The sequence below is a fragment of the Euprymna scolopes genome, chromosome 43 (assembly GCF_053919585.1).
Source record: "Euprymna scolopes isolate OS-2025 chromosome 43, ASM5391958v1, whole genome shotgun sequence".
Lineage (NCBI taxonomy): Eukaryota > Metazoa > Mollusca > Cephalopoda > Sepiida > Sepiolidae > Euprymna > Euprymna scolopes.
The window spans coordinates 61,699,175-61,727,034 of NC_136524.1; the positions used below are offsets into that span (position 1 = coordinate 61,699,175).

General features: G+C 34.2%; 1 protein-coding gene across 4 annotated transcripts; it reads left to right on the top strand.

Moving 5' to 3' along the window:
- Positions 1 to 1,594: 1,594 nt before the first annotated feature.
- LOC145268364 (CCR4-NOT transcription complex subunit 7-like) lies at positions 1,595 to 27,860 on the top strand. Of its 4 annotated transcripts, none has more exons than XM_080123904.1 (7): positions 1,595 to 1,698; positions 11,013 to 11,223; positions 12,964 to 13,157; positions 22,253 to 22,414; positions 24,074 to 24,251; positions 25,431 to 25,508; positions 26,644 to 27,860. In XM_080123904.1, the coding sequence occupies exons 2-7, from the start codon at positions 11,107 to 11,109 to the stop codon at positions 26,824 to 26,826; spliced, it is 912 nt and encodes a 303-aa protein (XP_079980030.1). In that variant the 5' UTR covers positions 1,595 to 1,698; positions 11,013 to 11,106; the 3' UTR covers positions 26,827 to 27,860. The 4 variants fall into 4 exon arrangements, with proteins under 4 accessions (XP_079980030.1, XP_079980033.1, XP_079980032.1 ...); XM_080123907.1 differs by having other exon boundaries at positions 1,614 to 1,698; positions 11,059 to 11,223; positions 26,644 to 27,400; XM_080123906.1 differs by lacking the exon at positions 1,595 to 1,698 and adding an exon at positions 1,701 to 2,184.

Sequence of the window (27,860 nt, forward strand, 5' to 3'; positions counted from 1 at the left end):
GGATGGCATTGGTAGTGAGATATCTACTGGAGTGTTGGAGTGATCAAACCATTTTTCCAGTGATCTTGGCAAAAGATTTGATGTATGTGTTCCATTTCAATGAAGATAGATACCTACACACCCATGCATGCACAGAAAAACTATAGATAATAGTGGCAGTAGATTTCGACTTACATATGAACACAAAGAAATATCACCTCCCAATTAAAGATTTTCCTGCTTAAACAAATCAGGGTTCTTATTTAGAATGACACCCATTAAAAAAAAATACAGAAAAATCATGGAACAAAGATGTCATATTCTAAAAATCAATTAAAATTATCAGTTAGTTTTTTTTAACGAAGAAAATCTAATTTTATGATGAAGCAAGAAGTAAGATTTTTATTGGCCATGTTGAATAAATAGCAGGGAGATAACTCAATTCGAACTAGCGGCATCAAAACTAGCCTTTTAATGGAGTATTAAAATCACTAAAATTGAAAAAAAATTTCTTAGTTAAAACAAAAACAAACTACTTGATCAATTTACATGATTTTTGGAATATGATGCCTTTGTGTCATGATGAATTCATACATTATAAAAAATTTTTTGTATTCTTTTTTAAATATTTATAATTCTAAAAAAGCACCCAAATAAAAAACAGTTGGCGGTCTACTCTTAGAATAGTTTGAGAGCATCTAACTAATCCTATGATTTTATTAGATTTATTTGTTTTGTGGGAGACAGGTTAAAGTTAGGGTTTTGGGAGACAGGTATTTTCCCTCGGTCCCCAAAGTCAGCTGTAGACGATTGTTAAGATGGCTTATTCCCTGCTGACTAAGGAAGTGGCTTTGGTGCTGTGTAGTTCTACAAAGTTCACCTTAGACATTATCTTCTCCATTTAGGAAAGGATTAGTTTATTGATAATTGCTGAGATACATTGTTTTGGTTCTGTGCAGTTCTAGGAGGTTCACCCTTTGCCTTTTCACTTGTTGAAAAGAGATTAGTTTATTGTTAATCGCCTATGACGCCCCAACCAGGAAACGCTGACAGGGCTATTCAGAATTTTTTACCGATCAGAATGCTCGTCCTCTAGGGCGCCGACTCTTCAGTTTCACTTTCCGGCGCTTGTGCAACAGCATTCTACCGTGGGAGAAACATAAATATCGCTGTTTTCCTTGTCATATATATATATATATATATATATATATATATATATATATATATATATATATATATATATATATATTTAAATCGTGCATATCCATTTTATTTGCTTGTAAATAAAAGTCATTTTGAAACCATTAGTTATATTCTAAATGAAGTTGCTCACAGTGTAAATGCGGTATTGTGGCGATTGGAGAAGTGAAAATAGTTGATATAACTGAACAAATGTTTGTACGAATGTATCGTGAATAGGTTCTAGTTAAAAGTAACATAAACAGAGAATGGCCAATGACCAGTCTCGTGACTTTTGTAAACACGCCACTCCTCTAGGATTTTAAGGCGCGATGCTTATACTGGTACAAAAAAAAAAATTGTTTTGCTTTATCTATAGTTATGTTATTGTTATGGTGTAAGGAAGAGAGGCGAAAGAGAGAGAGAGAGAAGGAGAGAAGAAAGCCGGAACTAGTAAAGAGTCGACCGGAAGTTCGACACGCACATACAACGCATGCGCCAAATAAATTTTTCTATAAAACTATGTAGGATACTCTCCAGGTACGACCGTTTGAATTTTTTTTTTAATTTATCATTCCTTGTTATTTTGTTGCCCGCTCTAAAGTTCAAACATAATTTTTTTTGGCCTCCAGATCACTTATCTTCTATACTCTCTTGAGACAGCTACACCGACGTATTTGTCGATACATAGACACGTTCATATTCACCCTTTATTATTGCCAATGTTTTATTTTTACTACTGAATTAGAGAAAAAGAGCGGAATCGTTTTATAAGTCGATTATTTCTTATTTCTGACATTTGCAACCAGAAGTGTGAATTTACATATAAGTAGACCTATACCAAAGAACCAATTTTAAAAATTGTTAGACTCATTCGAATTCGTAATTTTTTTATTTTTTTTTAAGTGGCAAACGACGAAGAAAAAGTTGTTCGAATGTAATGGTTTAAGTTCGTAATTAACTCGTATATCATAAAACTATAACACGCGCATAAATATAATTGACGAAACTAAGCTTAAATATTCGGTAAGTAACTTTTTTTTTTTTTTTTTTTTTTCGTTTTAGATTTAAGTCTCTTTATATTTGTAAGAGCCGCGCTTTTTTTTTTTTTTCTTGCCTGAAATTACCTAAAACTGTTATCAGCTCGGCTTTGAATTTATAATTGAAAGTTTATATTGCTTAAGTTTAAGCTTGCAATTCTTTGTCTTATCACCTCTTCCAAATTGTTCATGAAATAGTTCCAAAACTTAATTTTTAATTGTTTTGTTTTATTTTTTTGTGAGGGGGGGGGGTCTTTTGTACACGTATGTCTTAAAATTGTCTTTGAAAACTTTATTTTTAAACTTTTTTTTTTTTTTTTTTTCTTTTATCAACTTTATTAGACTGATTTCGAATCGGCAGTTTAAAAACTTCAAAATCAATCTCAAATTGATTCGCTTGGGAACTTTGAATGATACAGACTTTTTAACTAGATAAGTGAAAGGTATCTTTCTATATGGCAATTTTTGTCTTAACGCCAAGACTTTTCGGGGGCCTGCTTCGGCAAATTTTTACACCGGGCCCCAGCGTATTTTAAACACCTCAACCTCCCCATGTTCAGAACGGCTTTCGGAATAAACACCAACCTCGAAAGCCGTTCTTAACATGAGGTTGGGGGGGGTATTCCGAAAGCTTTATTTGGGGGTTTTTATACTATGTTAGGGCAGGTCGTAAAAAAAAAAATGCCCCTGTTTCCCTCGCATTAACTCTGCCCTCGTGGACCATGAAAGGCAAAGGCACTTATTGATCCGCGCTATTTTTTTAAATAGTATTTTCTTTAATTAAAAGTTGGGTGCTAGTGTACTTACTGATCCGCGCTATTTTCCAACTTTAATTAAAGTTTTTTTTTTTTTTTTTTTTAATACAATTGTAATTGTATTACTGTACACATAGATTCCAAAAAGTTGTCATAACAAATGTTATCAAAGGCAAGATAAGTTACTTTTCTACCTAACTGGATATTTTTCTTGTTTTTATTCAATATAACGTTTATTCAGCTCGAAAAACCATGTTTACCGATGTATTGGAAAATTCAAGATGGCGCCTCACTCTCTCTTTAACACGGTAAGTTTGGGAAAAGGTGTTATAAATAAAAAAAAAACCGGCGAATATGTCAACGTATGTCACGGTAACATATATTGAGCGAGTTCTAACAGTATTTTATCCAGTTTTTATTTATAACACCTTTTCCCAAACTTAACACGATAAGTCACACGCCATCTTGAATTTTCCAATACATCGGTAAATATTGTATGGTTTTCGAGCTGAATAAACATGTTACATTAAATAAAAACACGAAAAATATATCCAGTTTGGTAGAAAGTAACTGATCTTGCCTTTGATAACATATATCTTTTTTTTTTTTTTTTTTTTTTTAACTTTTAGAATTTGTGTAGTAATACAAACCCGGTTAAAGTATAGAATAGGTACAAAACACCCTCCCCATATTAAGAATGGCTTAAATACATTTCAGCACGGACCAATAAGTGCACTCACTAGTACCAAAGTTGATATTAAATTGTAAGGCTAAAGTACAGAATAGGTATAAAACACCCTCTCCTATGTTAAGAATGGCGTTCTAAATAACGTTATTTGAGCAGGCAGCGCGGATCAATAAGAGCACTGCAACTGCACCACTTACCAGTACCAAATCTTGGCCACTTTTTTACCCCTATTTTATGAAATTAAATATTTGCCATTTACGTCGTAGCCTTCTACATTAAAACTTAATTAAGTTGCTGAAAAAATTAAATTCTTTCAGGATGCCAATAAACGTCTACGGAAAAATGTCCTTTTGTCTTTAAGAAAACCTGTCTAAATTCAAGTTGTCACAAATAAATTTTGACTCTTTGGCTACCTACCCCATATGTTTTAAACATTTAACTTGCTCTTAAGTAAACTTTCAGGTTATTTATAAATATTTACGAACGGAATTCTTTTGGTTATGAGTTTAGCATTCCAAACCCAACATAAACATCTGGGAATTAACACCAACTCGAATCACGTGGTGTTATCCTTTTCACGTGTTATGGTTTTCGTAGGGATGTTGACTTGTTAACGGTAAAGTTGGTTTGGCGTTCCACAAATATTTTTCTCGGTTAAATTTACCCCCCCCTTATATTATTGCGGACTATTATTCTCATTAGTTGTGGTTTCACGACGTTTCGGCCAACTGTTCTTCTGGCCTTTGTCAGGTGGTAACCGTGACGGACAGGTACTTCGAATCTCCTAACTGCAATCTCAGCAATCACTGCCATCCGTAGTTGTTGGCTGTGATTGCTGAGAATGCAGTTAGGAGATTAGAAATTCCTGTCCGTCGCGGTTACCACCTGATGAAGGCCAGGAACAGTTGGAGGAAACGTCATGAAACCACAACTAATAAAGATGAGAATAGTCCGCAATAAATAAAAATTAATATAAATACTCATCTCAGTGAATTCCAATTAAAATATATACCCCCTTGTTTTAAATATGCTGTTATCTAGGTATACTGTACTATTATGGTACTTCTGCAGTTTAACTCCCTTTTTTTTTTTTTTTTTTTTTTTTTTTTTTTTTTTTTTTTTTGCCGAGTCTCACTCGGCAACGCCCGGCGAACGGCGAAAGCCGCCGGATTATACCAAGTGAGCAAAAAAGCGCGAGCGAGCAGACGACCAAAAATTGGGAGTTCAGAACCTCATGTTAAAAACGGCTTTCGGAATAAACGCCAACCTTGGAAGCCGTTCTTAACATGGGAGGTTGGAAATGTTTGCACTACGCTGGGTGGGGTAGGTTGTAAAAACTCTTAAAGGCCGTTTAAGCGTAAAAAAAAGCAAAAAGATTATCTTTGGTACTGGTAAGTGGTACTCGTGCACTTATTGATCCGTGCTGAAATAACGTTATTTAAAAAGCCATTCTTAACATGGGGAGGGTGTTTTGTACCTATTCTGTACTTTAACCTTATAATTGAATAAAAACTTTAATTAAACTGAATATGATTAAAAATAGCACTGATCAGTAAGTGCATTAGCATTTTTTTTTTCTCTAGTTAAACGATCCTGGAGATTTGTTTTACTATACAGATTCTGAAAAGTTGTCAAACAAATAACAAATCAAAGATACTTTTCTACTTAGCTGCATAATTTTTAGTGTTTTTATTTAATGTAAAATATTTACTGTTCGAAAAACGTAATGCTGAAGACTGCTGGCGAACAAAAGATTGCTATGTCTTTGAAGACTTGATAATCACTTCAAAATAATAAAACAAAATGGTGTTAAAAACCAAAGTAAATGTTAGTGACATTTATTGGTGGCGATTTCTAACCATTTTATTTTGAAGTGATTATAAAGTCTTCAAAGCCATAGCAGCAATCTTTTCTTGTTCGCTGGCAGCCTTTGACATTACTCATTTTTTGAACCGAATAAACATTTTACATTAAATAAAAACACTAAAAACTGTCCAATTAGGTAAAGTAATTTAATCTTTGCTTTAGTCTTTGATATACACACACACGCACACACTTAGGGCATTAGAACAAGTCTAAAGAGCAGAGTATATTTGAATGTAGTAGTAAATTCATTAATACAATTAAAACAGTGCTCATTGTAATGTAGATATATAAGCTCGCTAGGCATATATGCTAGAGCCTTTTTAATATTAAGTATGATTGGTAATTTAAAATTAAATTTCGGTTTCATAAGAATGGTTATAGGGAATTAGTCAATTTAGTTACGTTTTAAAGTGTAGGGTTAGGATTGGACGGATTAAACTTGTGCTTTTTCATTGGTTGATTAGCACTTGGCATATTCCGGCAGTTTACGCCGGCTATTGGTCAAACCAGAGCCTACATTTACGAAAATTCAGTGTACAAAAGTACCAGAACTTTATAAGGTGTCCCGTCCGTATCTTACTTCCTATCCAAGATGTCTAACACCTAAATTTACTTGGAACAAATGATTACGATACTTGATATGTATTAAATTTTCAAAACCTCTAAAACACAACTACATTACACGAGTAGATAAATTGGGTAATCTAGAACTTTTGGCTTTACAATGACGCTTATCAACAACTTAGTTGGTGCTTCTATATCATGACGAAAAAATATTACAAGTAAAACTAATGGTACCTTTTTTTTTTTTTTTTTTTTACACAAGAGATTCACTAATCCTGTGGGATATAACCTACATAATGTCGCAAATAGTAACATATCCAATAGGGACTGCCAAACAATTGAAGATTGCACCGCTAGCAGTATCAGAATTTTTGTAGGAATTTTTGACACCCCTAACACGAAACTGCAAATAAAATATAAAAATCTCGTAATTTCTGTTAAAAGTGGGTTATTTATTTTCTTTATGGATTATACTTCCAAAATAAACTATTACAGTTGTTTTAAAAGTAATAGAAATATATTTTTTTTTTTAAAACAGTAATGAATTTTCCGAACTCAATATTTTTCAATTTTTAAACTTTAAAAATCTATCAATTTTTCTATTGATTCTATTACGATATTTTCAGGGTCAATGTGAAATTTTATGTTCTTTCCAATAAACCGAATATAATATTTTAGACAAACGTTTTTTTTTTTTTTTTTAAATTCACGCCCCCCCCCCATTTGTGTAAGTGTCACACATTTTCAAGTTTCTCTTAAAAAGTAAATAATGTTTAATAGTTTTATATATCAAATTGAAGAGAAAAGGTCAATAAATAATATTCAAATTTAAAACAAAAAAAAAATCCCTTTTTTAGAAATTTACCTGTAAAGTCAGAAGTTTAAAACCTTTTTAAAAAAAAAAAAACATTGTTTTTTGTTTTTTTTTTGTTTTTTTTAATAAAACCTTGGTCCTTGCTCCTTTAATTGAAAAAAAAAAAAATTAGGGCTTGAATTACATTTTTCGAGGAGTTATAAGCTTGGAAAGATGGGGTGGAATTATTCACTATTTTCACGAAATTTCTGACACTGCTATTACACCGCATGTTTCCTTGACGTCAGATTTGGGTGTACTATACGAATTATGGAAAAGCAGAAGCGACTTAGTGATTTTTTTTTACGTTTATCTTCAAACTGCAATTAATAATTTGTTATAATTTTAGGTTTTAAGATTTATAGTTTAATGATTAATACTATAAACATTTGTATATGAAATACGGTTTTACTGAATGTTCTTTTGGTTACCTACGGGCTTCCATATTTTGTTCGGTAAAGACAAAATATGGGGGGGGGCTACAAAATGCTTAATATTGTGCAATATTTTCAAATTGGTTTTAATCTGGCGATAAAATAGCTGACAAGTGTCATAGTTATATTAAAACTTTATATTTAAAAATTTAAACAATTAAAATCTATGTCACCGAACATTTTGAAATAAGGGAATGTTAATCGTTTTAATCTTAAAATTAATGTTTACGAAGTTTGTTTCTTGGCAATTCAACTGATTATAGTATATTTTCGAAAAAACGCTACTTAAAAAAAATAAGTTTATCAATTTAATTGAAACTTTGAGGTAAATTTGTTCAATGTGTATTTAAATCTTAAAAATATTTACTTATTTGAACTCTTGTTTCCTAATAGAAATTTCGATAGATTTAAATATTGTTCGATTTTCGAAAAAAAAAAAAAAAAAAAAAAAAAAAAAAAAAAATGGGGGGGGTGACACGCACTAAAATATTTCCCCTCCTGTATTTTATGAAAACTGCATTTTTATATGTAATTTCATTCTAAAATGGATGTATCAAATTTCACAAATCTGACCATTAGTTGATTTTTGCTAGATTTATTAAATACGGGTATGTTTTCACGTTCGGAACGTCTACTACTACATGGGAACGTTATTTTAAAGCGGCAATTATGTAAACACCATTTTTGTCTCACAATTTCATTTTCGTACGCTGAAAAAAAATTTAAAATTATTACTGGTTTATTTTTCCCTTTTAAATGGTACAAAAGTTATACTGATAATTTATAATAAAGTTACATCGTGTTACATATAGGGTGGGGTAATTTTGTGGTGACTTTTGGCAGTCCCTAATCTCCAAAGATTATGAAAAATAAGGTAGAAAAACAAAACTTTTTTCCGATAAAGTTTAGATGAATAATAAATTGTCCGACATTTTGATTTACGTTGCTTACGTGACGTAAACAATAGAATTTAATTATCTACCCTGTCAACTTTTTTCTTTTCGTAGTAAGCATAATGATTTTGCTTTGATTCACAAATTTTTTTTTAACACTTAACTTTTGAGAAGTCTTCCCTTTATTTCATTTTGTAAGAAATTAAACCTGTAATAATTTAGAATTAACTGGCAGAAGAAATTGGCAACGAAAGGCAAACTTACTTGGTATGATAAAACTAATTCTTCTAGGCTGCAAAATCATTGCGTCGTTTTGCATCTCGGCTGAGTCTTGTAAGTGATGCTTCGTAGGAAGTGTTAAATCTCTACAGAGTAGAGATTAAAAGTTTTTTTTTTTTTTTTTTTTTTTACAAAGGCATCACATTATCAAGGCCAAGAGGCCACTCAAGGATAAGGGTTAAAGAGTGTACAGTAGAAATTGGACAATATAGTAATCATTAGTAATGACAATTTGGTAAATTTGATAACTTATATGGAACGGCTCATCAAGAACTTATTTACGTTAGACTTGAACACAACCATATTGTAGTCAGCCGGAAAGCAGGAAAACGGAAGACGATTTCCACAGGCGTGCAGTTCTAAGAAAGAAGCTTTGTTCATGGAGTTTAGGTTTAGGCACAGATAAAAAGTTGGGGGGAATTATTGATAGTGTTTACAGCTAGACGAGTGTTTCTTGTGAAAGTTTGGCGAGTTTGGTTTCTTTATAAAGGATCCTTTTATGATTCCCACAGTAGGCGGTTGGTTCTACCAAATGTTTATTTTAATATTAACATTATTAAAGGAGACGATACTATTTCAAGGAATGAAACCTACTTAGTTAGAATAGTTTTCAGGAGTAGAAAGGGCTCTAATCGCCCTTAAATTAATGAGTCCATGCATGAAAGCTGAAAACCCGTCCATTCTCTAAGAAAAATATATGCCTACTGACTTTGTCTTTTAACTACACGTGCGTGTGTGGATTAAAATTCCTTTCAACTGAGAAAAGCTGTAATAAAAGCATGGCCATACTTATGAACCAATGAAAGTTTGCATTTCAATTCCTGCAATTTCTAACACCTGCTAGACGAAAACATGACTTAGTCATAAAATATTCTCTTGAATAAAAGAAACAAACTAATAAAATTACATTTTTGGAATGTGGTGTCTGTAACGAGTAAGCACGAAGGCTTTTCTGTATTTTTACTTTTAATTGCTGCCATAAGTGCCAGTTTAAATAAGCATTAAAAGTTAAACTATAAAACTTGTCCAGATAGGTAGAAGAGTAACTTATCTTGCCTTTGGTAACATTTATTTGTTGCAGATGTTTTTCAGACATTGCAAGCCTGTCTGCTCTATCATTTTCCTGGAAAGTGCTTATCTGAGTTCTAGTCTATGCCCTCCCCTTTTTTTAATATAGGCATCAACACTTATCAAGGCCAAGAGGCCACTCGAAGATAAGGGTTAAAGAGTGTACAGTAGAAATTGGACAATATAGTAATCGTTAGTAAATGGAAATAAGGTAAAGCTATGACCACTTTCAACAATTTTTCCTATCTGTGCTTAAATCTAAATGCAGATTCCATGAACAAAGCTTCTTTCCCAGAACTGCCCGCCTGTGGAACATCGTTCCGCCGGCCTGCTTTCCTGCCGATTACAATGTGGTAGCCTTTAAATCCAGGGTAAACAAGGGTGCACTTGAAAAATCAGTATTTACCTTTGTCTTTCAACTATTTCTGCAGATTATTGATTGTACACAAAGCTTACCAGATTATAAAAATTGAAAAAAAAATTAATAAAAATTTGGAAGGGGGTTCAGTTTTTAGAGCCTATTTACAGCCTTGTGTTGGTTCCCTCAGCCTCCTCTTCCCTCATATTTTTTTTTTGCAACTCTTCACTTTGAGAAAAGTTCGGTCTGCCCCCCTCCCCTTCCCCATTATTATTAAAAAAAATTATTTATGACTTTGTTTAAAAAAATTTTTTAAGGTGCTTTAGCATTTAATGATTTGCAGTATTTTTTTAAATATTTTAAATTGTTAGGTGAAAGTGCAGAATAATTACTAAACACCCTCCCTTCCCCATGTGAAATAATATTTTTCTAAATATTTCAGTGAGGGTACCTGTTTCTGTACTTGTTTCCTGGGAAGAATCAGGGGGCTAATCACTTATTATAAAAATTTAACATTCTAGTTTAAGATAACATTTATGAAAATCTTAATCTACATAATTTCTCGGATAATAATCGTTAATCTTCAAAAGCAGTCAAAAAAAAAGATAAATATTTTTAAGGTGGGGGCTACTTATCGTTCAGGTGCACCATAAGTTCTTGCTGAGCCGTCCCATAATCAAATTCTACCCAATTTACACTATTAACAATTACTACACTACCACTTTATATTCATTAACCTTTATCCTTGAGTGTCCTCCAGGCCTTGATAAGCTATTTTCAAGTAAAAAAAAAAAGCCCAAAAACCACACCTTGCTGGTGACAGCAAATTGCGTTAAGAATCCTAGGATTATTTCAATATTTCACCAGCCATTATGTATAGCATCTTATCTCAAATACTCATTTTCAAGAAGTCAATCCTTTGTGCAGCTTGTAGAACTGAATTGAGCCAAATGGTTATAAAAACTAATAATTTGATTTAAAAAAAAAAAAAGTTTCAATAGAAACCATCTTAAAGCTAAAAACTGCAATATAATTTGTATAATTTTATTTTTCCAGGTAGACGCTTTCTTAAAAAAAATTTTTTTTACTTCCCCCCCCGTAGAAGGAACACGTCTATTCAACACTGGATAGTGATAGAAATGGTGCCAGTATGCCTTCGGTAGTACCGACTGGAGAATGGGGCATCCGAGATGTTTGGCAGAGCAATCTAGAGGATGAATTCAGGCATATCCGTCAAGTCGTACAACATTATCGATATGTTGCTATGGTAAGTAAACTGAAAACAAAGTAGCCAGTATTTCAGAAAAGTAGAAAGTGGTCCTTAGATTTTTGTTAGCTGCGTAACTTTTGCTTCCCTTGTCTTAGTTCTCATTCTGTGAGCAATGTTTCTGACAAGGAGGAAGAATTGCTGTTTTTAGTCTAAATCAAACACTTGGCTAGTTTGACTTTCAGGTAAAAAAAATTTTTTTTTTTTTTAATAGCTCTTTATATAGTGGCTTTATGTTGTCTGGAGGTATTAAAATTGTACTCAATATTTCTAGAAGACCTTCTTGATACTTTTGTAATTCATGGACTATGCTATAATTTTCTTTAGAAAGCCATTCTTGGCATTGATAGGTTATTTTTAGCTTAACAGTCTAATAATCCTGAACTTGGTCTTTTTTTACCTCGTTCACTGTACACTCACAGGACCATGTATGCTTCACGTGTTACTTACAATTTTGGGGCAGTCGTAAATATACTTGGCATTCATTAAGAACCAGGGTGAAACTAAAATAATTTGAATGGAAACTGAATTTATACCTCTGTGATACAAGTATTCCGACACTTAAGTTTAGCAATAATGGGAGAATCTAATCCTGCTGCACCATCTTAATAAATTTTCACAATCATTTTATTTTTAATGCAAAATATTTTCAGGGATTTTTTTAAAATTGTCTTCATCTGAGATACCTAAAGCTTCATCGATATCCATTCGGTCCTAAGCTTTGTTATTCAGTCCTGAATCTCTTTACATTTCTATATAAAAGCGTTCCATTATTTTCCAGCACGTAAAACTTTGGTTAAACTGAATAGGATGATTAAGTCTCTGTAAAGGGCAGTTATCTGCATGTTCGGCTAAAAATCAAAAACTATGAAATGCTTGCAGAATTTCAAGTTTTTACTTGAAGTAAAAACTTTTCATTTTTTAGTTGTTTCCAATATTCTCCATTATATAAAAGAGGTGTGAATGACTTGTATTGTTTTCAGAAGAGAGGTGAAACGGGTGTGGGAAGATTTTATTTATGGTCCTGAACATTGTTGGGTAACCTTTTAATATATAAAAGGCAAAATGTGTGTATGTCTCAAACTTTTCTCAGCCACATCTAAACGACTTGGAAAACTGAGCGTCAAGTATTTTTTGAATTGGTTTAAAAGAATTTCCAGTGTTGTGGAGCAGTGGATTAGTAGGTTGCCTTGTAAGCTTTAATTTTCACGTTTGAGTACATGTTTTGTTTTTGTTTTTTAACCAGGGTTGTTATTTTTAAATAACCATTTATTTCAATTTTTTTAGTTTTAAAAAAGAACATTTTACTTATTTCAAGGGTTATGTAATGTGATTTCTTTTAATCATTTTTGTAAGTTTTTTTTTGCTTAAAACAATTACTTTTTAAAGCTGAATTATTTTCATTGCAACACACCATAGTGAAAAATCTTTCTAGACTGAGTTTGCTTAAACTGGTTTTTACATACTTTTTCTATCGGATTACATTTTCCTGTTTTTATCCTTTTATTTTCAAGTTAGCTGTCCGAACTCAACTTTGTTTCCACTTGGGCTACGCCCAGTACCCATGCTAGTTAGAAATAAAAGTAAAACTTTTTTACGGATGTAGCATGTAGATTCAGAAAACGATTGAAGGTTTATTTCCAAAATGTAAAAAAAAATTTTATACAAAGTTATTTGGAACAGTATTTTTAGTGTTAAAAAAATATTGTACTTGTCTAACTTAAATTTTCTTTCTTCTAGGACACTGAATTTCCGGGTGTGGTTGCTCGGCCACTAGGAGATTTTCGAAGTACAGCTGATTATCAATATCAGCTCCTGCGCTGCAACGTGGACCTGCTTAAAATAATCCAAGTAGGAATTACGTTTTTAGATGATTTTGGTCAAACGGCTAGTCCTGTTTCAACCTGGCAGTTCAACTTTAAATTTAATCTCACGTTAGTATTAAACTTTTTATTTATTTTCAACTACAGTAACTGATAAAAATTTGTATCTACAAATTCTTGTGTTGGCTATCCAAAGGTCAAATCCTATCTGATTCATTATGGTCACTTAAACACTAATATTTTGAAAAGGTATGAACCCGGGTTTACCCTACCAGCTATAAATAAAAAATAACTTTATATCAGTTGTATTTCATATCATGCTCAGGATAAGCGATGATCAGATGCTGTATTTGCTCATGAGGAAATATGGTTCAACCTGACCAAGTTGCTAGCTCGTACAGATAGTAATGCTATGAATCTGCATCTTTTATGTGACCTGATGTTGCCAAAGTAGATCGTATTCTTAGTGATAATTTTCTCAACAAGCACTGATACACATAATATTGCTGTATGGCTGAGGCCTTACCCCTGCACAGAACTTCATGCAGGTCTTTAAAACGCACTGCCTCCTGTGCATTCATCTCTTCAGCCAAATCTCAAACTGTACTATGCGTTTTCTTCTGAAAAGACAGCTTCGTTGGTTTGACCAGGTTTTTCAATGACATGAGTTATTCTGCAGCTTGATAGCCCTACTAGCTTGATAGCCCTAATAGTTTGATAGCCCTAATAGTGCCTGCTGATTGGAGGAAGCATAAATATAATCTGAAAATTTGGGTTTAAACAATGAAGACTGACATGTCTGGGACCCATGTTTTTGATGTTCATTGTAGAAACTGGGAATGGCTGAAGACTGCTGATCCGTGAGACACAAACTGGTTTGGAGCGGTTCAATATGCTCTAGGTGAATACTGTTACAATTACGGCTTTTTCAACAAACAAAGCAGTGCCATTTAGTCATAAGGGGCTAATATTTGTGACCATATCTACAAGGACACTGTAGGCAGTTGGGTAGTGAGATTTGTTTTGCATTGCACTTAAACTTCTGCATTTCAGTGCAGTTAGGGAAACAGGCCTGAGAAGGAATTCCAAAGTTTAGCAGTTCAAGAGAAGAGTACAAGTCTTTATGGCATCTAGGGATCTCTATGTAGGGGTGGGATTTTGCTGCTTCCCTGTATTTGCATCAACAGTGCTTCAAGTTTATCTGAGTATTTTTTTTTCATTAAAATACTTGTAAAACAGGCAAAGATGCCACATTTTGGGTGATTGGGCAGAGGCTGGAATTAGATTAATCTGGGATCTATTAGGGTGGCAACTTTTTTAATCCAGTCTAAGAGACTAGCGACAGATGCACCAGCCCAGATGTGTCAACAATATGCCATGCATGGGCGAATAGTGACTTTATAGAGATATAGGACTCTGATGTGAGTAGCCTTTGAGCATGATAAAGCCACCTTCTTTGCAGAAGCCTTGGCAATACCCTCAATATATTTGTTCTAAATCATGTTGCCTGTGAATGTTAAGCCAAGGAGTTTGAACAACTTTCATTAGCCACTTTGATCAGTGGTTGAAGGTTTCATGTAATTCTTAAAGGAAGTAACTTTAGTATTGGCAGCATTGAATTTTTTTTTTTATTTTTTTTTTTTTTATTATAAACTTTTATTCCATTAGACTGGAAATCTTCCTCTAGAGTTTTTAACCAATATCTTAGATATGTGGTCATTTTTTCCCCCTTTGAGTTAGAGCATAGTCTCATCAGCAAATATATCTATCTTGGAGGCAATTTTCTCAGGTTGTTTATGAAATAAAGGCCCAAGGATTAACCTCTGTGGTACACCGGCATTTATAGTGTTTTGATGTACAATCAAGGATACTCGAATCTAAGGATTTAAGTTTTTTTAAATAGGCATCGCCACTTATCAAGGCCACTCGAGGATAAGGGTTAAAGAGTGTACAGTAGAAATTGGACAATATAGTAATCATTAGTAATGGAAATTCGGTAAATTTGATAAGTTGAACGGCTCATCAAGAACTTGTTTACATTAGACTTGAAGGCAACCATATTGTATGCAGCTGGAAAGTATAAAAACGGAAGACAATTGCATAGGCGTGCAGTTCTTAGAAGCTTTGCTTATGGAATCTACGCTTAGGTTTAGGCACAGATAAAGAGTGGGGGGAAACTAGCGATAGTGTTTTCTGCTAGACAGGTGTTTCTTTTGAAAGTTTGGTGAGGGGGGGGGGCATAGAATGGAGCTCATCACGTCTCTTCTGTGAGAAAGAGGTTGCAGGGAAGAGAAAAGGATCCCCCCCCCACACATACACACACGGCCACGAAGTCTGTTTTGAACTCAATCAAGGCAGGATAAGTGCTTTCTAGCAGCTCCTGCCCAGATCTGGTAACAGTACTCCGTCCTTGGACATACCTGACTCTTATATAGATAGAGAATTACATCAGCAGTGATCGATAGAAGGATCCCACCATTTTTCCAGCGGCCTTGGCAACGGATTTAATGTACGTGTTACATTTCAGATCAGGAGTAAAGGTCAAGCCCAGAAGCTTGTCAAAACATGAGGCCTCTCAAGACAAGAGCCATTCATTTCAATTGATGCCAGATGGGGATCAGTGCATTGATGTAAAGATAAAAGCTTGGTTTTAGATGCATTAAAAGTAACAAGCCACCTCTTTCCCCATTGTACCACTTGCTCAAGATCAGAGGAGAGAGAATCAGAACTTGGTCGTTTAGTCTTAGATGTGCTACCATAGATAGTGCCATCAGCATAGATGTCTACGAATGATGTAAGGATGTGATTTGGAAGATCATTAATGTAGATCAGGAAAAGATTGGATGGACCCCTGAGGGACTCCAGCATTAATACTAAGAGCTTCTGATTTCTACCAATCAACCACTACTCTTATGAATAGTCTAGTAATTTTTATTCCATTTTCACCCCAAACAAGGCCAGTGCCACTTCGATATAGGAGGCAACTTTCAGGGACATAAGTTGCAGGGATATGATGTAGGGAGTTGAGCAGCAACACATTACACTTAAACTTCCTACATGTCAGTAGTTGGGAGCAGGAACCTGACAGGGAGTTCCAGAGTCTAGCAGTTCTGGAGAAGAAACTAGAGTAGAAGGCTTTCTTACATCAAAGTATTTTTGTGTAGGTGTGGGATTTTGCTGTCTGACGGAGATTTATTTACGTTGAGGTGGTACAAGGGCTTGTAATTTGTCAGTGTCTACCATTAAAATATTGTAGAGGGATGCATCCTTTTGTCAGTGGACATAGGTTGAATACCATATGATTTAATTTTTGAGATCAAAGTGCCAAACCCTGTCAAAAGCTTTACATATATCTAGGGCTACTTCTCTAGCCTCTCCTGCCTTATCTAGTGCGTGGTATATACGCTTGGAGATTAGTTTGGATATTTGCAGCGGAAAAGGCTTGCCTAAATCCATACTGGTAATGGACTAATGCTTGATTAAGGATCCAAAGATTTGAGCAAGGAAAGAGGCTAATGAGGTGATTACTGAGTGGGTCAGCTCTCTGAAGTCTGAGGAAATTAAGATTAAAGGATTAAATTCCATCACGAGATCTTGTAGTAGTTGCAGGCAACTTTAATGTTCGCACAAATGTTAGAGATGCTAATAGGAGGCACATCGTTGGCCAGTTTGCCATCGTGGAATCGCTATTCAAATAAGAACGCCTACTTGACTTTGTGGCAACAAATCAGCTCACAATTTAAAGCACCCATTTCCAACATCCCAAATGCCATCTTGTGATATGGATCTCCATGACGGTGTAACAAAGAACCAAATTGATCACATTCTCATCAAATCTCATTGGGCATCGAGCATACTTGACTGTCGTGCATACCGCAGCGCAGAAACTGCCAATGGTTTCAAACATGTCATGGTGCGCGCAAAAACTAAGACAAATCAGAAAACTCCTTGACTATTGAAATGATATATCCCGGCTCAAATGTAAAGATACTCAAAACACCTTTCAAATTAATCCATCCAAACATTTTGATGGTCTTGAAGCACTTCAACCGACTGACACAAATGTCAAAGCAATTGTTCAAAAACAATGTTAAAAGTAGCACATCACTCTCGACACAAAAAAAACGCGCCAAAGATTGGATATCAGGCCGCACAATTGAGCTTACAAACCAAACAAAAGAAGCTTGATGCTCCAATGACTTCAGTCAGCTACGCTGCGAAACTTCCCATTCCATGAAAGTTAACCACAACACCTATTGGCAAAAAATTGCCGAAGAGTTGGAGCAAGCCTCATCAGTAGATGATACAAGGAAACTTTATCTTTTTGTGAGGAAAAAAAACTGCTTTTTATTTAAAAATGAATTATTACTCTAGCTTTTTTTTTTCCTATTTCCTAAATGTTTCTATTATCAGTTGTCAAAGAATTTTTTTTTTTTTTTTTTTTTTAATGTATCACCACTTATCAAGGTCAAGAGGCCACTCGAGGATAAGGGTTAATGAGTGTACAGCAGACAATTGGACAATAAAGTAATCGTTAGTGGAAATTCGATAAATTTGTTACTTGAAGACAATCATATTGTAGTCAGCTGGAAAGCAGGAAAACGGAAGACAATTCCATAGGCGTGCAGTTCTAAGAAAGAAGTTTTGTTCATGGAATCTACACTTAGGTTTAGGCATGGAATCTACATTTAGGTTTAGCGCAGATAAAGAATGGGGGAAATTGGTTTCTGCTAGACAGGTGTTTCTTGTGCAAGTTTGGCAAGGGAGACTATAGATTGGAGTTCGGTTGAGCACTTGCCATGACAATAACGATAAAGCAGACAAACTCGCAACCACTTTTCTGTGAGAAAGTGGTTGCGAAGTCTATATTGAACGCTATCAAGGCAGGATAAGTGCTTTCTAGCAGCTCCTGCCCAGATCTGGCAACAGTACTCCATCCTTGGACGTACCTGGCTCTTATATAGAGAATTGTATCAGCAGAGATCGATCTACTGCATCAATAGAAGGATCCCACCGTTTTTCCAGCGGCCTTGGCAACGGATTTAATGTACGTATTCCATTTCAGATCAGGAGTAAAGGTCAAGCCCAGAAGCTTGTTAAAACATAAGGCCTCCCCAAGACAAGAGCCATTCCTTTCAGTTGATACCAGATGGGGGATCAGAGCATTGATGTAAAGATAAAAGCTTGGTTTTAGATGCATTAAAAGTAACAAGCCACCTCTTTCCCCATTGTACCACTTGCTCAAGATCAGAGGAGAGAGAATTGGAGAAAACTTTGTTTACGGTCTTAGATGTGCTACCATAGTGTCATCAGCATAAATGGCTACGAATGATTTAAGGATGTGATTTGGAAGATTATTAATGTAGATAAAGAGAGTTGGACTCCTGAGGGACTCCAGTATTAATACTGTGAGCTTCTGATTTCTGCCCATCAACCACTACTCTTATGAACCTATTAGGAATGATTTAATAATTGAAGATATTTCCAGCTATACCATAGCTGGAGATCTTGTGAAGTAAACCTTTATGCCGTACCCTATCAAAGGCGGTTGATATATCAAGAACAATTGCCCTAGAAAGGTTGCCTCCGTTGAGATTCGCTAATCCTATGAGATATAACTGTAATCACATCTGCTGTAGATCTAGCGGAACAGAAACCATATTGTGTCACTAAGGTTATTTTTGCTGAAATGGTTGAGTACATCTCTAACAGATTCCAGCAACTTCCTCATGATGCACAGGAGACTGATTAGCCTGTACTGAAAATTCTTAAATATATGGCATACTGATGAGATTTTCCAGGGTGATGGAAGTAATTCTCCTTAAAACAACATTAAAGTTTTGTAAGTATGGACACTACTTCTGGTTGAAGTCGTCAGGGCCGGTTACTTTACTGGAATCAAGGTTTTTGATAGCTTGCCAACATCACAGACAGATATTTGTATATCACATAGCATGTTTTCTGATACAGGAGGAAATATTGGGGGTTGGTGGCCTTGGTTGCAAAGGGTAGAATTAGCTGCAAAGTTCTTGGCAAAGAGTTTGGCTTTTTCAGGTTCATTGATGATAGTTGGGATAGAGCACACTTTTGTTCAGGATTCTGTTTGCTATTTGCCAAAACTGGTGGGAACCAAGCCGCTGGTCAGCTACTTTGGACTTGACAGACTGAGCATACAACTCTTGTTCTTTATTACTTTTTTGCAGTAGTTGCTGGCAGTCCTGAAAGCAGCTTTAGTCTCATTACATCTATTATGTTGAAAGCAATGGAAAAGGGTGATTTCTGTGCACAATGGCAGCAGTACATTCTGAAGAAAACTATGGCTGGCTAATAGGTTTTTGCTGGAAGTTTTTCAAGGGTATGAAACGGTCTAGATCTACAATTAATCATTCCATCAGGCCTGATACTATAGAGGACGCATCCTTTTTAAACCTGGAACACAGAGGTAGATCTGATATAAATGTACAGAAGCTATCCCAGTCGGCTATAGAGTATCGATATACTGTACGATGGAGAGGTACATCTGAGGACATTACATTTCATTTTTATCTTAACTGATACAACAGTGATCAGAACATCCCAAGTGGAGATAGAATGGAAGCTGAACACTGTTCGGGGCAAGTTGTGAGAAAAAGATCTAGGAGACTTGCATACTGGCCATCAGTATCAGGCACCCGGGTGGGTTCATGAACAATCTGAATGAGGTCATAAGCAATGGAGAAATCATAACAGAACCTCCTCTTCATCATCAGTCTTGTTTGAGTGACTTCACCATTCCACATAGTGAACATTGGTCTCCAGACATGAATATTAGCTGAAGGATAAGCAGATAGGACGTGGTCAATTTTCTCGTATGCTTTTACAGATAGTAACTCCACTGTTGTGGGGGCGATAGAACAAATATAAACGCAGTAGTTTCAGCAAGTGCAACCCAGAAGCACATATAGGGTAAGTTAGGATATTCTCTGGAGATGTCTCTACTACATGGAAAGCCGTCTTTAATATAGGCACATATTCTATGCCCATGGTGATCCTGGGGGTCAGATTTGGAAGTTGAATTAGCGTATCCTTTAATTACAAACTCCTCTAGGGAAATAGTCTGTCCAATGCCAGTTTCGCTTAGAAATAATGTCTGGTTTAGTCTCTTGTAATTGGGTTTCAACCTCTGGAATGTTAGAACGTAGACCCCTGATGTTCGAGAAGGAGACATGGTAGTGGGGGGGGGGGTCTACGTTAGAAGTTGGAGATCCGGGTTTAATCATGTATTTTTACTTACAAAATAAATATACAATCCTAATTTTAAATTAAGTACAAGGTCATTAAGTGTGGGTTTGTTGGTCATTAACTGTCTCTCCTACTCTTACCGAGAATCATTGCAGTTAGGGTAATACCACATTTACTCCAGGAGACAATCCTACTTAAAATCACCAATTTTAAATTTATGTAACTACTATCAAGTGTGCGCTCTACTTTTGCTGGTCATGAAATATGCTTAAATATATTTTAATTCATTCAAATTACGCATTATTACAGAACAAATTCTCAATTAAATATTACATTATACCGAATATGTAATATTGATTTCAAAAGTTAAAAATATGGCTTGTAACATCAGTTAGAATCGAAACAAACATTTAGCATTCTAGCTGTATATACTGACATTTAATCTAACCCTATGTTAAGATTTACAGTTAAACAACTTCTAACTATGATCGATTTGAATTTGTGCAAAAGTAATAGAAATGTTGGCAAGTTGAAACAAACATTTTTGCACTTCAATTTGCCGACATTTTTCTGTACACATTATTCCTTCATCCAAACAAAGATTTTACTCATCATAAACCATCCTTAGTGTATGATTACTATTTCCTGTTAATTTCAGTGTTATGTAATTAGTGGTTTAAAAGTTTATTGATTAAACAAACACACATACATTATTTTTTTTATATAGAAAATTCATTTGAATAAGAGTAGGGGCAACAAAAAAAAATAGTAAACCCCTTAGTTGCCTACTATTTTCTATTTTTTATAGTACTGATAACAAGCAGGTTTTTTCTGTTTTAAATTAGAAATATAGGGATTGAGTGAATTATGTTTCAATATGAGTTAAATTTGGAGGCAATCTTTAAAATAAGAGTGAGCATAATCTTATAGAAATGGACTCCTTCCTTCAACTAAAAGCCTAACTTAACCTAACCCGATCTGACAAAACTAGAAACTGTGCTTATACTCGTATCCACCTTTTGTACAAATTCCAGTAAATGTAATCTTTTTCTATCATATCTGCTTTTGGGCTAGCATTTAAAGAATGCAATCTGATCCTGATTATAAAGATCTGTTCCACTCTTCAAAACTCTCAGATAAGCCATCCTCATCACCATTTTATCTACGACCTAGATTGCTAGGAACGCCATTGATCTCTTTCAAACATGGAAAGTTTATCTTAATTACATAAGACTTAGTTATTGATATTGGAGGCTTGGAATTAATGCAAGTCATCACGTCATTGCCATGTTCTCAAAACTGCTCAAGTTTATGATCCTTGGTGTGTTCGGGCATTTATGCTGCAAACATGTAACTGAGCAATTGGGCATGTCCACTATTCTTAAATTATCTCATTAAATCGTGTTTTGGGCCAATCATGATAGCACCTTAGTGTAAGAACCTCAATATAGAAACCTATTTTTACACAAGTCTGGAAAATTTATTTCTAACGAGTTCACGGAGCAAAGTTGAATCTGGATACTTTGTTTTTGGGGCCTGTGGTGCAGTGTCTAGAAGCAGTGAATTTCTATGGTTCCAGGTAAGCATTGTCTGAAGATGGTGGTTTCAATCCTACCCAAAGCAGGTCCAACTATTAGTTGGCCAAACCGTGAGACAACTATGGAATGCAATAATTACTAGGGATACAGTTGAGATTCAGCATTCCTATCCTGTGATGGTAAACCACCTGAAGGTCAGAAGAATAGTTAGCTGAAACGTGGTGAAACAACTATAAAGAGGATAAGTCTGCAAATAAAGTTCATTGCGGTAAAAGAAATGAATTTTAAACCCTAACCCTTGCTGGAAGGTCTTAACTATTAAAGATATTTTAATAGTTTAAATGTTTATATATCAATGATGCTTATAAATAAGAACATTCCCCAAATTCTAACTTTAAATATTTTTTTTTTCCATTTTGAACTTATTTTTTTATTTTATTTCTTCAGTGAAGACATGTATGCACAGGAGTCTATAGATCTGTTAACAAAATCGGGTATTCATTTTAAAAAACATGAGGACGAAGGAATTCTTGTGGATGACTTTGCAGAATTACTCATGACATCTGGAGTGGTTCTTACAGATCAAGTGAAGTGGCTGTCATTTCATAGGTAAGATTTTCTTTTCTCTTACAAGGGAGTTGCTGCTTATCAAGACCTGAAAGCCACTCAAGGATGCTTTGATGAAACCAGTAAATCCAACCCTAACCCTGCTGACATGATTTGACTTGGTTATAATGGTGGCAAGACTTGGTCACTCATAACAGATGACCTGAAACAAATCTACTTGCCTTCCCATGAGGGCAGGGTTAGACACAAAACTGGTTTTTAATGTGGTTAAAATTAATCTCCCAAAAGTATCAATGTGGATTTAGACATAAAAACTGCATCAGTCTAAGGATTTCTTTTGAATATACAGCTAAGATAAAGTATCTGAACAGATACTACACTTTGCTATTAGCTAAAAAGGTAATGGTCATTCAATAAGTGTGACTGCTATGCAATCTTAGCTGATTTTGTCATATCAGCTTACTGATGGCTAAACCAGTTCAATATTTAAAAGTATCTAATTGTTTTATAACTAAATTTTTCAGAATATTTTCAAATACTTTGTAAAATGAAGACTTTCATCTTTGATATACTCATGCAGTTCCTTTTCATACAATAGTACATAGATATGCAAGGGTGTTGCAAACCAACTTCAACATTAGAAAAACAAAATATAAACATGAAAAACAAGTTGCATATGCAAAGACCTGCCAGTTTTATTTAACAGTACACACTACATTATTTCTCAATGTAACCACCGCTAGTGGAGATGGCCATCTTAAGACTGGCGTTTTTTTTTTTACAAGGTGGTCACCACTTATCAAGGCCCGGAAGCCACTCGGGGATAAGGGTTATTGTAAGTACAGTACGTTAGTGTGGCATGAAAGGAGTCCCACACTCTGACGCCCTTTATAGCAGCATACTCCTTAAGTCAGCATTCCGAAAGTAGATCAATCTGTGGGAATGCTTGTTGGTCTTGGCTTTGATTTTGCTCCAGAAAAAATAAGCAAGGGATGTCCTTCAAATGAAGGACATTGAACAGCCAAGCTGGAATCATTTTTACCTTGTATGTAGAAACTGTTCTACTGAAAGATGTACAGGCATCTGGCGATTATCTTATCGGTCCCAGCTTTCACTATGCTCATCAGGATCTTTACTCTTTGAGTGTTGGATTTTGCTAACCCTATCCTCATTTTGGCTATTGTTGCATTTCCACAGATGTAACCTTAAGTCTCTGGGTATGTCTGAAACTTCCCAACTGAACATTTTTTTCACAAGGACTGCGTAGAATGTTATGAATAAAACTAAGATGAGGTTTTGGTATTTTTTAGCTGAGGATTCCGAATTTGTAATTTGACTACTATCTCCTCTTGCTTATTTTCATATTTCCATCGATGTAACCCAACTTTCAGGTGCATCTTTTCAAGCTCTTGTGATTTATATATGAAATCTTAAGCTGAAATCGTTATTTAATCTAAATTGATTGTTCTTGTTCCATCAACTATGACCTGGTTAAAGTGTTAAGGAACTGTCAATGTAGTTTAGAGTTTGACAAAGATTTCTGAATTGAAAAAGTCGGCATTATCCAAATTGTACAATTTAACCCTTGTCTTAAATTCTGAAACATTTTATAAAAAATATCACTTCTGAAAGTATAATTACTAAAATGATTGGTCATTAAAATATATATCTTTCTAATTTAAAAATTTTTTTTATTCTCAGTGGCTTTGATTTTGGTTACATGTTAAAAATACTGACTAATCGTAACCTACCAGCTGAGGAAGTGGACTTTTTCGAGCTGCTGTCTATTTACTTTCCAAACATTTATGATGTGAAATATTTGATGAAAAGCTGTAAGAATCTGAAAGGAGGATTACAAGAAGTTGCGGAACAGCTGGAAGTAAGTTTCTCAAGCAAAGATTTTCACATACTCTCACTATTAACAAATGTTTGCAATTTTACTTTGAAAAAATTTTAACTATACCTACTAGGCGTTTTTATTTTTGAAAGTTAAGCTTACTTAGTTGTTTAATTACTTCAACCAAATACTCATGTGATATTGTCTAAGAAACAATTTCTACCAAACTCCTTAAAAATATAGGGCATTTGGACCTATGGAAAAAAAAATGTGCATTTACTGCAGCTTATTTGGAAACCATTAATTTCTGAAGATTTTCAGTGGCGTATTCTGATTCCTAGCACAAAAATACACTTATATGGCAAATTTCATTGCTTCGTCTTGTGTTTTAACAAAGATATAGCATTTTTACTGAAAAAGTAGTGTAAAAAATGTGACAAAATGCATATGGTCTTAAAGAGGGAAAAATATCCAAATGTGTGAGGCACAAAAATAGTCATAATTTCCTTGATTTTAATAGGATTTAAAGATTCTTTCTTAGCTTCTCAAACTCTTTTTTTTTATGGATGCCATTATTGAAATATTTTAAGCAATTTCAATTTTTTGTGTATTGCTAGTTCTATATATTATATGATATAAAGAATTGGCTCTAAATACGAAATCTGCATAAATTAAAATGTTTAAGTGTATTTTATGGAGTGGCCTGGTAGTAAAACATGTTTTAATCTCTATTTCTAAAAGGATGTTACAAGATTTCAAAATTTTAATCTTGTAATGCAATGAGGATATGCTAAGAATTTTAAAGCCAACTTAGGTGACTTTCTATCCGATCATTTAAATGGATAAAGGGATCTGTTCAAAATGCCATGCAGTAAATTAAAAAGGTATTTTAGAAAATTAAAAAAATTAAAATTTAGAAAATTAAAAAAGTATGAAATATTTTATACCTTTTTAATTTTCTAAAATTTTTCAATTAAGCTAACGAATTGTGGTTTCTATTTAAAATTCGGATTAACTACAAATGCATTAATTTCAGACAACTGTCAGGTGCATACTTTTCTCCACCATAATCTGTCGGTTTATCACTTATAAAATTAAGAGGAAAAGGTCTTAGTTACAGAAAAATTATTAACCATTTAATAAAATATTTTTGGTTTCCTAAAAGTTTCAGATATATCACTAAAAAAAATTTTTTTTTTTTTTTTTTTTTTTATCAACCAGATTTGTAGAATTGGACCACAACATCAGGCTGGTAGTGACAGCTTATTGACCGGAGCAGCATTTTTCAAGATGAGAGAGGTAATTTTTTATAGCTATATATGCATCTTTGAAATACAATTGTGTAATGTCATAAAGACGGGTTTAGATCTGACAGATGTATACAAAACAGTAGCAATCGATGGTATGGCTATGTTGAAAAAGTGAATTCTAGTTTTTGGGTTAGATGTAAAAACAGTTGAGGCAGCAGGTTCAGTTCACTGAGGAAGACCACAAAACAGGAAATGATGATTGATTTGAGAAAGGGGTAATGGATCAATTTAAGTCCATTTCATAGCAGTATGTAAAATCAAAGTTAAAGCTAATATAATTAAATTTGAACTTCTGCATAGCAGGAACGGAATTCTGGAATCTAGCTCTTCTATGGAAGAAGCTATTAAGAGTAGAAAGCTTCTGGTGTTTAGGGACCTCAACAGTGAAAAGGTGTCTTCACTGCTAATCAGGTTTGTCGAGGGGGGGGGGGCTGAACTTGGTCGTTTTTATGCCTCGTTCACTGTGCACTCACGGGGACCATGCATGCTTCACTTATTATTGAAATCCTTTTGAGTGATTTATATACTTGTTTTCCTAGTTGTTGTTTCAAGTTGGCCAAAACATGGTGAGACAACTATGGAAGGCAGTAATTGATACACTTCAGACTTTGCATTCCTATCCCATTTTGATTTACCACCTGACAAAGGCCAGAGGAATAGTTGGCCGAAACGTGAAACAACTAGATAAGGATAACGGTCCATAAATAAAAATATAATGGAGGCTTCGTAATGAAATCTGCAGTAATTAAAAGATATTAAGCATATTTTGACCGGGCAATGTGGGGCAGCCTGCTAGTCGTTATAATAAAATTAACTTCAAAAACTCTAAACTAGGATATGCTTTTCATATAAAGATAATCTGACAAGATTGACATTAATATTTATGGATTGGCAAATTTTATTGTTCAATCTGGTTTTGACAATATTTTTGTTGAAAAAAAAGTAGTGTCAAAACACATTTTGTCTTAAATGGGAAAATATCCTGCCGTAGGAGGCACATAGTCATAACTTTATTTTTAGTCCGATTTAAAGATTCTTAATTATTTTTTTTTCTTTTATTTTTTTTTTTTTTTTTACATGTTTATTTTTTTTCATATGTATTTTACTGTTTTTCTCTTTTTCAGATGTTCTTTGAGGACAATATCGATGATGCTAAATATTTAGGCCACTTGTTTGGTTTGGGACCTCCCTACATCCAGAATGGATCAAGTTTTGAAAATAACCATGTTTATGTCGCCCAGAATTCAACTGTGCACAATTCCAACAATGGTGATGAACCTGGTTCAAACCAAACCAACTCCTTATAACAAAGCCAAATGCATCCAAGCATCATATTGTTTAGAAATGGAGACCTCAACATTTTTTTCTAATTTTTATTTTTTTTTTAAATCCTCAATTTTTTATTAAGCTGACATCTCGGTTAAGTGTTTGTCCATTGCATCTTGCTTAGATTGTAAATGTACATTGATTGTGCAAGTCTATCAACTAATAAGCCCCCTCAAAAATGCTGTTCTCTCTGCTTCCGAACAAAGACCTCATAAGTCTTTTACCAAAAACATAGTCACCATTGTCATAAGCAGCCATTGTAATTTGGTATGGGTGGGGGTCACATAGGGGCCACCATCTCTCCACAACAAGTTATAAAATGTTGGTACTTTTGGAAGATACTTATAACTTCCAAATTAGGGGCCATTTTTTTTTTTTTTTTTTTTTTCTTCTTGTTTTCCTCTCTTTTTTGAATGAAGGTTATAATTTTTTCAGTAACTTCCAAAAGCACATTTATTAATGGACATTTTATTTTTGTTCCTTTTTTCATTTTTTTTAACCATGATCCTCCCCCCCCCCTAAAAAACGGATTATTAAAACTCCATTTTAAAACTTTCTCTGTCATTCTTTAAGATTTGCTCGATGCAAATTTAGCCCTTTTACTTTCTTTATTTCTAATCTCCCTATTTCTGTATTATATTTTCATGTCTACATAATTTGAGATTAAATAGGACTTTGGACCAATTTTTTTTTTTTTCTTTTTCTCTCCCTGGTCTCTTTTTCTTGCTCTCCTATTCATAAATTAAAGTTTTTAAATGATGCGTGCTCGGACAAATTAGATTCATTCAAAATCATCTGATTCATGTCATTCTGAGATGATTTTTAACTTAAAAAAAAAATTTTTTTTAAAGGGACACAAAATCTCCTTTGGAATAAAAGTTAGGGTAAATGGCTGCTGTATGATGAGGAATTTTAACTTAAGTAGTTTTGTCTTCTTGGGCATTCCATTACTTTACAAGGAATTTTGTTTACTTCAAAATTTAAACTGGAAATATTTCTAGTGTTCCTGAAGAAA